The sequence below is a fragment of the Coptis chinensis genome, chromosome 9 (assembly GCF_015680905.1).
Source record: "Coptis chinensis isolate HL-2020 chromosome 9, ASM1568090v1, whole genome shotgun sequence".
In the NCBI taxonomy this organism is placed as follows: Eukaryota; Viridiplantae; Streptophyta; class Magnoliopsida; order Ranunculales; family Ranunculaceae; genus Coptis; species Coptis chinensis.
Window position 1 is genome coordinate 77,774,303 of NC_141464.1, and position 13,156 is coordinate 77,787,458.

Here is a 13,156-nt window from a genome sequence, read left to right on the forward strand (position 1 = left end):
TATATTGTCAAAGAATTTATTAGTCGAGCCTAATGATGTAATGGATACTTGCCCTAAGAAAGGATAAGTAGCAAGGAAAAAGGATGTTGAGCATATTACAGTCTAGTAGTCCACCAATAGGAATATCAAACACCAATACAGACCTCAAACCTAAATGTTAAAGCCGTTTGTCATAATCATATACCAAAGAGCAAACTTTGTTGAACTGACCAGAAACAGTATGGCTAAATAACGATGTATTCTTGCATGGTGTTGCTACTAGCAAGGGGGTTCATGTCTATATCAAGAAATTTTCACCCAAAAAGAAAAAATGTTACTTCTGCATCAGTGCAATTGTTCAGTTAACTCTATGACCATCAAGGGTTTGACGTAACGGAGCCATTAGCTAAAGAATGAACATGCTACGCAATGATATCCTGTATAAAAACAAATGTTTAAGCCATCAAGAATGTATAAGATCATCATAGCTATTTTTAATTTCACAGTTAAAAGAGTTTTTCCTTCTCTTTTAATTTTTTTCTTCTGAATTTACACCATTCGGATTAAAAGTCGGAAAAGGAACATCATGTTCGATCAACACCAAGTTCTATGTACAACGAAAGAGTTGTGGGCTAATGTAACCCAGGAGAACCTTTCTCCTCAAATCCTGAGTTTCCAACTTCAATTTTCATCTGTACTCTGTACACAATCACTTATTTCCCAATTGCTTTACATGAAACCACCGAATACAGCTGATTCTGTAGAGATGAAAGCCATTGCCCCCAAAATATCTACAAGTCATGGGTCCATGAACAGATGGTCTTCAGTAGTATTGGCTGCACATTTGTGGCACAAATCCAACAGTTAAGAAGCCCTAAGAAGCCTAGAGCTTCTTAAATAAATCAGAAAGGGCATTATAGAGGATTGCAGCTGCAGGGGGCTTAGGTAATGAACCAAGAAGAATATCTGATGCACTAATGGAAGAACTGCCATAGAATCGAGAGTTCTCTAGTGTGCGGGTGGTAACTATACTCCCTTCCAATGAACAACCCACAAATGCACCTGTATAACAAATACCATAATTGTAAGAATCTAACAAGAATACCTAGCAAGAATACCTAGCAAGAATACCCAAATGCATAATTAGGAATATCCTAAAAAGAAAGTAGCCTAATTAATTATTGTGAACCTAGGTTACATGGACACGCCATATTTTGAAAAAAATCCGTGTCGGATACGTATCCACGTGCCCGTGTCGGACACATATTGCATGTAATTTAACTCGAATTTTGATATTTTGCCGTGTCCGACAATTCGTATCTGTGTCCGATACGGTGCGTCAATGTAACCTAGTTGTGAACCCTAAATCACATCACTAAGAGACGAACCTAATAGTCAATAGTTAGCAGTTAACTATTGTATTATAAATAGCCGGAAAAATGACAACAACGTTTTACCATCCATATTCCTTGTCTTGAACCATCAATAGGTCAAGGCTCGTGAATATTGACTGAACCATAAACATGTCATCTGGAGTTGTTTTCTTTACTTTCCTTCTTTTGTCATTTATTAATCAGTTCCCTTTTCAAAATTTAATAGGATATTCTTGATCCTCTCTAAGCGAAGGAAATACAGCTTTATGAAAATTAATCGCTTAATGAAATTTACAACATTTGTGATCTTCAATCTCTCCTGATTTTATTTTCAAAGTCTTTTTATTTTTGCTTGGAATAGACCAGGCTACACAGACTTGAACAAATTGAAACAGCAACAACTACCAGTCTACCAAGCACGATTAAGAGTGGGCATTTCTGGCCTGCCAACCAGTGCTCGAAGGTGAATTAAGATATAAATGTAGCACATTTGTTTACCTTTACTGCAACTGTATGTATAACAAGCAGCATAACCACCATCACCGGCTCGGACATCAGCCCCAACGGCTCTTCCAACAATGCCAGCAGCTGCACTCAATCCTGCTCCAACTGAAAAATGTACGTTCCCACTAAATGTCTTGACTGCATCTTCCGTTCTCAATACAATGATAAAATCAGTCAGCTCCCCACCAGCCTATAATAAAAGCAACAGAGTAAAAAACGGGAGTTTTCATCAAAATGGAATGCAAACACAAGTAGATTGTAGAAGATAGCGCCTAAGGGAACAAAGAAAATGAGAAAATACTCATGATTTTAGATTTGTCCTAATTTCCTAAAATACAATCATTTCGATGGATAAAAGATTTATATAGGTGCAAGACTTGGTATACTCAATTAAGGAGAAGGATGTCTCACAGACATTTATAGACAAATTGAAAAGTTATAACTACTTTACCTGAGCTCCCCATCCAACGCCAAATGAAGAAATTGCAGAGGGTGGGGACCATGACCCATCTTCTCTGCGTGCTATCACAATCCCCGTACCAATATTGTAGGTAACAACCACACCAACCTTTGCAACAGTAAGTATGGCAAGGCCTTTTGCTCGTTTTAGAATCACATCGGGAATCAACCTTTCAGGTTGTAGGGAACCCACCTGAAAAATAAATCCAGCCAATTGAGGGCCTTACACAGTTACGAGCTTCAATCAATTTCAATGACAAAGTCATTGTCAAACATGAGTGAGGAGGGGGGGAAAGACCCTCGAGGTTGTTCCAAGAGATTTTGAGGTCGAGCTCAACCATGATGAGTAGGAAGAGGGCATGGGTAGGAGTTTAGAATATTTCAAAAAATAAATAAATAAATCATTGGCAAACATCAATATTTCAATTTTTGTGAACCATTCCCAATACATCTAATTCTGAAATGCTTCTAACTTGATATTTATTATGGGAACGTGGAGCAACATGGTTAGCCAAGACCACATAACTATGACTATGCCAAAAGCAAGAGAAACTCCATTCCTCTCTTTCCTATATGAGATCAGTACTTTTTTCTCTTATAAGTTTCTAAATACCAATAAGAATCCAAAAAAAAATACTAATAAAAAAAGACAGGATTTTCTAAATTGTCATAATCTCTAACTAATCGGTTTAGTTCTTTTGGGTACGAGAATGACACTATATTCTAATCTAAAAACTTAAAATGTTTCCAAGCTTGGTGAAATGATCAACAAAGTAACAAACAACAAGAGAGAATATTCTCAGATTGTTCTAATTCTATATAATCTTTTGTTATTTCAAGCTTCACAAGTGTCATGAAGAAACATAAGACAAAGGAGTACCTTACTGTAACCACGAATTGTATTTGCAGCCTTGTAGATTTCATATTCCATGGATTGCCCCCACGGGAAATTTACCCAAGATCTCAAAGTACTTAGGTCTGTCAGATCATGTGTTGGCAACTGTGCAGCTCGACTTACTTGGTCCATTAAGTGTGACTGAACCGAATCAAGACGAACACAGCAGACATCACAAACACGTTTTGGGTCCCCTGAGCGGAACTTCACTGGCAACAAGCTTCTGCCTTTGGAGCACTCACCACAAAATATACCACCACAAAACCTGCAGTGATGCCTGGAGCACATGATTGGATGGAAACGCACATTACAGAGCATACATGAAGAGGAAGCACTGTCGGCCAACCATTTTGGAGGCTCAGTTTCAATAATTTCTTTCACCTTATCAAGGTTCGCCTGAGATAAGGTTTGAGAAACGTCTTTCCAAGTCTGCTCAAGCAGATGGCTAGATGCCCAGGATATCATACATCCTTGGACATCACCTGAAGCAATAGCATTCACTTTCCCCCTAGCTGCAAGCAACATCTCAAGTACCACATCCCACATGGTTAGCTCCTTATCTTCTCCAACATACTGACTCCATCCCATGTCTCCATCTGGGAAGTAAGCACCACCATTCGAACAAAAACCTCTATTCCACTCATCATGCTCACTTTCTGACATGGGTGGAAGTGAAACAGGTATCCAAACCCCAGTTTCTTCCCAAAGTGGTGATTCATAATAAAAGTATTTACCATGCTTCTGCTGTCCATCATCTGAACTATTATGCTCTTCATTTGCATTCCCACTGTCTTCAGGTATACCATTATCACAATCTTCGACTTGAGTCCTTTCTCCATTCTGAAAATCACTTCTCACCGTTGTATCACCATCCACAATTTCATCCCCATCATCTGATTCCGAATCGTGAGGCACAGAAACATCGAATTCTTCATGACGAGGATCAATATTCACCGTGGAAACAAAATCGTTAATCAGACTCCCCGTTTCTACCGAAACCTAAACACCAAATACCCAATTAATCCTACTCAATAACACAGTATTACCCAAGCTCTAAAATGTATGAAAACACTCTCAACTCCAACTTTTCATCAATAACACATCAAAACAAAACACAACACTAAACAAATTTTACTACAATGAATAACCAAAGCTCAATAAAACCAATATAATATTCTACTGCATAAATCAAAAAAAAAAACAAATCCCATTAAAATTGCACTAACCAATAACAATAAAGTAATAAACTTTGTCTCAAAAATTACCGTTTTTTCTGAATCAAACTTTTGGTCCACTTGTTTGGACGAAATTAAAGACACCCTTGATTCCAATTCTTCATATTCTGTCTTTGGGTACATCTTGTTTTCTTCTGTTAATTACTACGTAGATTATTATACAGAATCAAAAAATTTGTATCATCACCATAGAAAGAAGGAAAAAAATTGATTGATTGATTGATTGATGTTGTTTTAAGGAAAGTACTCAAATAATAATAATGTTGATAACGTGTTTCATATGGAAACGTAATATAAAACCAATTCATCTCGAAATATCGTTTATATACCGGAAAATAACTCATATCGGTATATATCGTTCTTTGGATTTACAGATTTACTATTTATAAAATTATAAGTAGTAATAACTGATAAGTCTTTTGTTTATGTTCTTCTGAAGATGGATTTAATAAAGCGATGGATAAGCTGGAGAAATCAAGGCTCAAAATATCAATATCGATAAATATATCGGTGTACCTATATCAGATATATCCTTTTTTTTTGGTAACAAATCCAAACTATTTAAAATATCGAGAATATTGAATATATCGGAAATATAATATCGGATATATATCATAAATATATTAGAAATATTGGATTTATATTAAAAAATAGTCAAAAAATCAACTGATATATATCAAATATATCGATTATATCGACAATATAAAATTTTATATCGGAAATTCCAATATATATCGGAAAAAAAAGGATTCTATATTCGGTGGATATATGTCAGAAATATCAATGTTGGTATACCAAAATATATATATATCCAAGAAATTGGGCTAGAGAGTCTCATTTAAAAAAAACAACTTATATCCATAATTTTTGGGTTTTAAAACATTGTTTTTATTCGCCATAAGTTTTTTTTATAGAAAATCTTTAGAATCTAAGCTTTTGACTCGAGACTAGGTGCCATATATTTTTAATATAAATTATTCTCTTTTTCACCCTTCCAAAATAACTACTTGTAGATAAGATACTACCGAATAAAGATTGAATAAGATAACTACTTTTAGATAAGATAACTACTATTTTGGGTTTGAATAGAATTTAGCAAAAAGTAATGCGTGTATTGCTCCAAAAGTTAAATTTGACACTACTACCGTTTTCATCCTAATGTGGGCGTATAAACTTATACATTTTAAAAATGCACCATGTTATAAACTTATATATTTTAAAATCAGTATATTTTAAAATGATAAACCTATATATTTTTTTAAATGCATACACACCATTTTTTAAAATATACAAAATGCATTTGATTATTTATTTTGTGGGTTTGATTAACTACTATTAAATGAAACGGGTTGGTTTAGAGTTTATTGTTTATAAATTTAGAATATAGGGATTAGGGTTTAGTGTCTTAAGGTTTAGGGTTTAGGCTTAAAAGGGGTTAGGGTTTAGTGTCTTAAGGTTTAGGGTTTAGGCTTAGGGTCTATTTATAAAGATTTTGGGTTTAATGTCTAGTGGTTTGGAATTTAGACTTAACGACTAATGTTAAATGCCTCCACAAAATATTGGAGACATAATATTTTTAGTTTTTTCATTACCTAAAAGCTAGTCTCATGAGGGGTGTACTTTCCAGATAGCATCCGGGCCACTCATATAGGCACAAGGCAAAGAAAGAAAGTATTGTCCATATTTTCATTATATGCATTTTTAAATGTGAAGGCGTAGTTATAAGTGAATTTTTGTGTGAAATTTAATTTTTTATTTTGTATCCCACTATATTACTTCGGTAGATAGTCGGTTATGTTTGTTTCCAAGTGAGGATATTTTTAAATCTATTCTTGGTAAAGTTGGATAACAGGGGTTAGTTCCATATTCTGGTCAAATTGGGGTATTAAATTCTAAACAAATTTAAGAAGAGTCTTAGGACTACTAAATATTTATAACTAAGTCCTCTAGACTAATTTTCTGTATATATATCTTGGTGCTGGCATTGAAAGAACCAAAAAACATATTAAGCGTTTAAGTTTTTGGCTTGGTAGATTCATGGTTAGCTTTACGTCCATTAAAATTTTAAGCTATGCTTGTTCAAGTTGTTAGATTACAATGCTTTTTTTCGATGAATACATATTATGTGCTGCAATGACGCATAGCCTTAGTTGCCAAGTACTTTAAAACTGCCTAAAAATTGACATTTCAAAAGACCATGTTTTTTACTGAATTTTTTTTGAAACTTACTGGAAAGGGTTATATAGTAGCAACTATTGTGTCCACACTCCAGAGGTGTTGTGAATCAATGTGGACATCAAAATAAGCCACACACTGGCAGGTTTCCATAATCACTGCAAACTTCACTGACAAAGATCTGAAATGTTACCTCTAACAGATTAACTGATGCACACAATTAGAAAAATCTACAACAATTGCTACGCTTATTGTCATCTCGAGTCAATCATGGAGAAAGTAACAATGAAGCCCAAACACCATTTCATTTTCCCCATTAAAGCAATTAGAATTGTAAGACAATAATTCAGGCAAAACAGTGGCTCATATAACAACAAAAACTGCCAAATGGGAGTCTGCACATATTTAATAGGTCAAAATTAATGACAAATCAACGGATCAAAACACTATAACATATATAGCCTTTACGTGCAACTGTGGTTCAACTTCAGATAAGAACAATCTCTTTAAGTAATGCCTTCAATCAATTGCAATGATGAGAAATCCAACAGAGACATACATGAGGAAGACAGGATAGAGTGCAAGGGCTTTTCTCCCAGGGCTTACAGCTGAACTCATGAATGGATAAGCAGCCCAAGAGCTCCAAGCCAAAGCCACAGACACTACAACCATCTTTACTATCACATTTCCCTTCAGCATGCAGATTATGGCTCCAACATCGAGAGGGAACAAGCAGTAACCAAGAAGGCTAATACTCTGGAAAAAGATTATGTGCCCACCCTGAAAAGATAAACAATGTATAACCTAAGCACTTCGGTATATATAGATAAGCAACTGTGGATTTGATAATTCTACAATTGTGGTTCATAAGAATAATCCTGGGTCAATGGAGGAAATCATTTCTAACCGTGACACCCACATTGAGAGACATGGTCTCACAGAAATAGAACCTGCCCTTTTTGGCGGTTGAGAACAAATGTATTCCCAATCTCTCCTTCTGAGAATTCTTTCACCATATGTCATCTAGATTAGATGAGAAAACCTTGTATTCATAACAAAAGAAATAAAACCGATAAAGTTCTTTTGGATTGTTGCACTCCATTACCAGATACCAATTGGTCTTAAGTTGGTTTAATGGCAAAAAGAAAAAAATCATACAAGAAATTACCATACATAAACACACGAACTAGAAGAGAAAAGATGCATACCAAAAGTAAAACATTCAACGTCAGTATTATGGCACCCGCTGCAAGGAGTGCAAATGCCACAGCGAAAACCTCAGACTGGTAAGAGGTCAACAAAAAACACATTAGTTCAAACTTTTAACACAGATTTGTGACCTTCTTAGAAAAAATTATATAAAAGGAAAATCCAAAAGTCAATATCACCCATTAATTACTTATAGAGAGACCCATTTAATTCCATATACCAGTTGTGTTTACTACCGAGGTTCTTTATGCATAACATAGCATCACAAGCATTTGATCTTTAAAACAAGTGAGAGTTGATTTGCCTTTTTCTAAACTTTCACAGCATTGACAGACAATCATTATATCTAGAAAACATTCGGTAGCCAGGACCAGAGTATCTTCACAACAGAAGTCTAATTGGACAAGTACAGGATCCATAAGCACACTGTAATCTCATGGACACAAGTTAATTCCTAATCGTCTCCCACGACATATATCAAAATTACCATATCCTATATAATCATAGAATTGCCGAGAAATACATCAGTTTCCTACTTTTCATTTGTATATGAAACAAGCCTAATCCACTAAACTAAACAGATTAGCTAAAAAAAATGTTTATACCTTTTTAACAGATGCAGACCAAGACAAAGTAAGTCCAAGAAAAACAATGAAAAAAAAAGGACCCCAAAGATCCCAATCTCTCATAGCTTTACCAGGATCTTCTCGAAACGGATTCGGAAACACAACAAGTTTCAAATTACTAACAATTCTAGCCAAATCTCTTTTCACCGTATCCCATACCGGTTCCGTCAACGTATTAGGAGCTGACCCAAATCCAGTAACCACAATATTACTATTATTATTATTATTATAGTACCATTATTTGTAGGCAATGCTGCAGGTGGGACAGGGATGGGAATTTGAGTTTGAGCTTGGGGTTTTTGGTAATTTGGGGTTGTTGGTTGAATGTTTGAGGAAATGAATGGGGACGATGACGACGAGGAAACTGGAATTGAAGCTCTTTGGGGGGGTTTTGCTGGTAGAACAGATGTTTGTTGATTTGATTGAATTGAAGCGTGGATTAAGTTTTCTATTTCGTCTATGTCGGATTGAGATGATGGATGGAGTGGTACTGTATCATTGTGTGACATTTTTTTTTTTTGGATCTGGTGTGATTTTGAGAGGAACAACCCTATATTTTGATTTATTTGGAGGGACTGTTTGATTTTTCGTTTTTTGTTTTTGTTATTTGGGTTTTGAATTTGTGGGTACCCGTTGACCTTTAGTGGGCATGGGTCTAAATTCTAAAGTATGAATTGGGCTTGGGTCTAAAGTTAAAACGCTGTGTAGAAATGATGGAGATAAAACAAAGTATAATTCATTATATAGCATCTCTATTCTCTAGGTGGAGATAAAATTCATTCCAAATTTCGTAAAAAACCATTTTTAGGTAAAGATAAATGTGGAAGTATCACCTGTCACAGCCACATACGTGGATGCAAATTTACAGTTTTGGATGCGGATGGGGATGCGGCGCGACAGTGACAATGTTGTGTGGGTTTTTTTTTTTACTTTTTCAATTTGGCACGACTTGGGAATGTCGCATTTGGTTGTTGTGTTTTTTTTTTTAATTTTTTTCAACTTGGGGCGACAGTATCAATGTCACGCATAGTAGATCCTACTCCAAATTTGCGACTAATATTTGCCTCCATCTAGAGTTGGTCAAATTTTGCAAATACTTGCTTCAAATTTCAGCCTCAAACATGCAGGTGATACATCCACCACTTAGAGATTCTCTTAGTAGTATTATACAATTATCATTCTCTTCTCTAAACATTATCCATCCAACAATCCTTTTGTACGTGTATTGACAGTTCAATTCTAGGAAGATAAAAAATATTGTATTTGGTGATATAAATAATGTCATATATTTATCGCATAAGCTTTAGATCTCATGAACATTAATAATGGAAATGTTTCAACACAATGCATTTCTCCATGTCGTATGTGTACTCCACCTGCATAATGCGATCACTTATTCATCTTTGATTCATTCATAAGTTATTACTTTAAGTATATTTGGTTTATGTTTTTTTCTCCAATTGATCAAAAGTATTTTCATTTGCGTAATTTCAATGTTTTAGTTTTTTTTTTTTTTTATATAAAGCTACATGCTAGTGAGCTAACCCAGTCCCTACTACAATAAAGCTTTGCAAACTATATCCATGGGGATGGTGCTTTAAGAGATTTCAACAAGCTTTCTTTGCAAAACACGGATATGTTGGAAGAGTCTTGGTTGGACAAAATCATTTGGGACACAAGTGAAGTTGTTTCGAAACCCAAAATGATTCTCAATAATCTTCGAGACGAGGATATGATTTTTGAAATTTCATAATCCAAGGAAGCCCTACATCCAATACCAGCTGCCCCGAAGTTACAGCTCATTTCTGAAGAAAATGAGAAGAAGCTACCAACTACAACTACATAAACAGTGAAACCTATTAATATTGGTATTTGCGATGCTTCGGTTCACATGGAGAAATCTGGGGAATCTATTGCCTCATTTGGGTTGGCTGTGTTTCATAATACTGGAGAATTTGTCAGTCTGTGGTTTGGGGGCCTTGTGGCCATCGACAACAACGCAACTGAGGTGGATGCCATCGGTTGGTCCTCTCTAATCATCAAAACCAATTTCAAAGACTCCCCAAGCCTAATTTTCAATGACAATGATACCATGGTTACAAAAATTAATGGAACCGGGAAAAAACCTAACAAAATATCAAAAGTCGAGAGAGAATAACAAAAAGGTTGAGCAACTTAAGATGATGAAGACTCTCCTACCGTTTCAATTGGAGATGTTACCTGGAGCTTTGATGCCTACAATCGCCCACGACTTGGCAGAGATTGTAACTGCTAAAAAGGAACCTGTGAGATTTTTTCCAGCAAACAAGATTGTTGCATTAAAAAAAAAGTACCCACAGCTGGTTCCCAAGGTAAAGATGTGGCTGAAAGATTTTGAAATTTTTGTGAGGAATCTGGGGATGTAGTTAGGAGCATGTTAACTATTCCATTAGACATTACATAGTTTAGGTACTCTAAGATGTTCATTTCTAACTATAATGCGCATGGCAGTTTATTTTTTTGTTTGCCATGCACATATATCGGTATAATTTACTGTGCGGTAAGATTTAATGTAGAAATGTGATTGATAAATCATTATGAATAAATCTTGTATGTTTTCTTTTGAATTGTCATTGGACTTATTGATTATATTTTTATTTTTAAAAGCTATGCAAAACCATTATAGCTAGAGATCGATGTTCATTCTTACTAAAAATTATATACAGAGCCTTTAGAAATCTAATATATACCTTGATCAAAATTGCATGAGCATATTTTATTCTTGTTGACTGACGTCATTTTGCATGGTCTAGTAAACTACTAGTGTTTTATTATTTGTTCTCGTTTAAACAAAAATAAAATAAAGTAATAAAATGAATTAAACTTGATTGTTCAGTATAAAGAATGGCCTTAGACAAATTTCACCTGATTAATCCATGTTTAGAAGTAAAACAAACAATCTTCTAAAAAAAGAACAAAATTTCCTTAATAGTGACTTACCTCCACACACCTTATATACATCTTGCAAATCAAACCTTATGTCCAAACAAACCCTTCGAATAAATAAATTCCCAATTCTTTCTCCCCTCTCGTAACTCTAAATATTTCAAATTGACTTAAAACCCATATAGCTTTCGCATAAGAGGATGTCTAGTTTACTTAAAATCCATGAAATTTTCATGTAAGGAGATGTTTATTACTCTTGATTTTTCTTTTTGGGGGTAAACATGTAAGAGGATGTCTAGTTTCCCCTCTTGGATATTAGAACCTGGTTCCGGCCGTCCCGCCACTTAGGTAGTTAGACGGTTTTGTGTAGCAAATATAGTACACACCACTATTTTTTTATTCTTCTATTTTTATTTGAAAGGGGTTTACATCTTGAATTGGGTAAATGTATGACTATAAGTACTAGCTACTGCATCGTCTCTACCATTTTCAATTTGTACTGTATTATACAATCATCTTCATCGTGAAACAAACTCTCTCCTTCTACATTTTCTGTATGGTATTTGCAATTGTGGTGGTGACATAAGACTAATTTTTTTGCGTGTTGCATTGACCGTTCAATTATCTTCTTGTCTAGCAAGATGAAAAATACAAGAAGTTGCATTAGTCTAGCTTTGTATCTGGTAACGAATGTCACACATGTTACGAAGCTTTAGACCTAATAAACATTAATAGATTAGTGTTTTAAGAAAATGCATTTTTTTCATGTTGGGCGTGTACTTCACTTGCAGCGATAACTTATTCATACTTAATTCATTCATAAGTTATGACTCTAAGTATATTTTTTCTCCCCGGTTGATCAAAAATATTTTCATTTGTGTACTTTCAATATGTTTTTTTTTGCAAGTGCTAACCCAATCCTTACTACAATGAATCTTTGCATACGTGTGTGTTACACTTTACATTTTGGTATTTATAAGTTATATGCGAAGGTTGAGGAGAACGGGAAACATGTTTGAATGGTGGTTGCAGAGAATATGTGTCATATAATATTCTAGAATGTATAACTATTATAATATCTATTATTTCGCTAAAGATAAAAGCAATCTGAAACACACTTACTTCTCTTAACGTATATATTGTCATTATTCTACATAAATTACAAATTACAGAGGCTGAAAAACATATTTCATTATTTGGTTTGTCTTTAGAAATCTAAACATATTTCACTTATCATTTGACTCAATTATCTTCTTGTCTAGCTAGCAATATGAAAAATACAATAAGTTATATTAGTTTAGTTTTGTATTTGGTAACGAATGTCATACATGTTATATATGAAGCTTTAGACCTAATAAACATTAATAGATCAGTGTTTTAATAAAATGCATTTCTTCATGTTGGGCATGTACTTCACTTGTAGCAATCACTTATTCATACTTAATTCATTCATATGTTATGATTCTAAGTATATTTTTTCTCCCCGGTTAATCAAAATAAAGTATTTTCATTTGTGTACTTTCAATATGGTTTTTTTGCAAGTGCTACATACTAGCGAGCTAACCAATCCCTATTACAATGAAGCTTTGCATGCACGTGTGTTACACTTGACATTTTGGTGTTTATAAGTTATAGGTGAAGGTTGAGGAGAATAGGAAACAAGTTTGAATGGTGGTCGCATAGAATATGTGTTATATACTATTTTAGAATGTGTAATTATTATAATACCTATTTCGCTAAAGATAAAAGCAATCTGAAACACTCTTACTTCTCTTA

The 13,156-nt window shown here is 34.4% G+C and overlaps 2 protein-coding genes across 2 annotated transcripts; both read right to left on the bottom strand.

Moving 5' to 3' along the window:
• Window positions 1–414: 414 nt before the first annotated feature.
• Window positions 415–4,740, bottom strand: LOC147478282 (RING/FYVE/PHD-type zinc finger family protein). Its single transcript, XM_086583611.1, has 5 exons — window positions 4,476–4,740; window positions 3,196–4,209; window positions 2,308–2,508; window positions 1,851–2,046; window positions 415–1,041 (listed from the first exon to the last, which is right to left on the bottom strand). The coding sequence occupies exons 1-5, from the start codon at window positions 4,566–4,568 to the stop codon at window positions 863–865; spliced, it is 1,683 nt and encodes a 560-aa protein (XP_086439737.1). The 5' UTR covers window positions 4,569–4,740; the 3' UTR covers window positions 415–862.
• A 2,166-nt stretch (window positions 4,741–6,906) lies between these two features.
• On the bottom strand, window positions 6,907–9,042 carry LOC147478283 (protein YIP4a-like). Its single transcript, XM_086583456.1, is given in 4 exon segments — window positions 6,907–7,400; window positions 7,829–7,903; window positions 8,435–8,686; window positions 8,689–9,042. Coding segments are annotated over 4 exon segments (864 nt in total). The 5' UTR covers window positions 8,965–9,042; the 3' UTR covers window positions 6,907–7,139.
• Window positions 9,043–13,156: the final 4,114 nt, after the last annotated feature.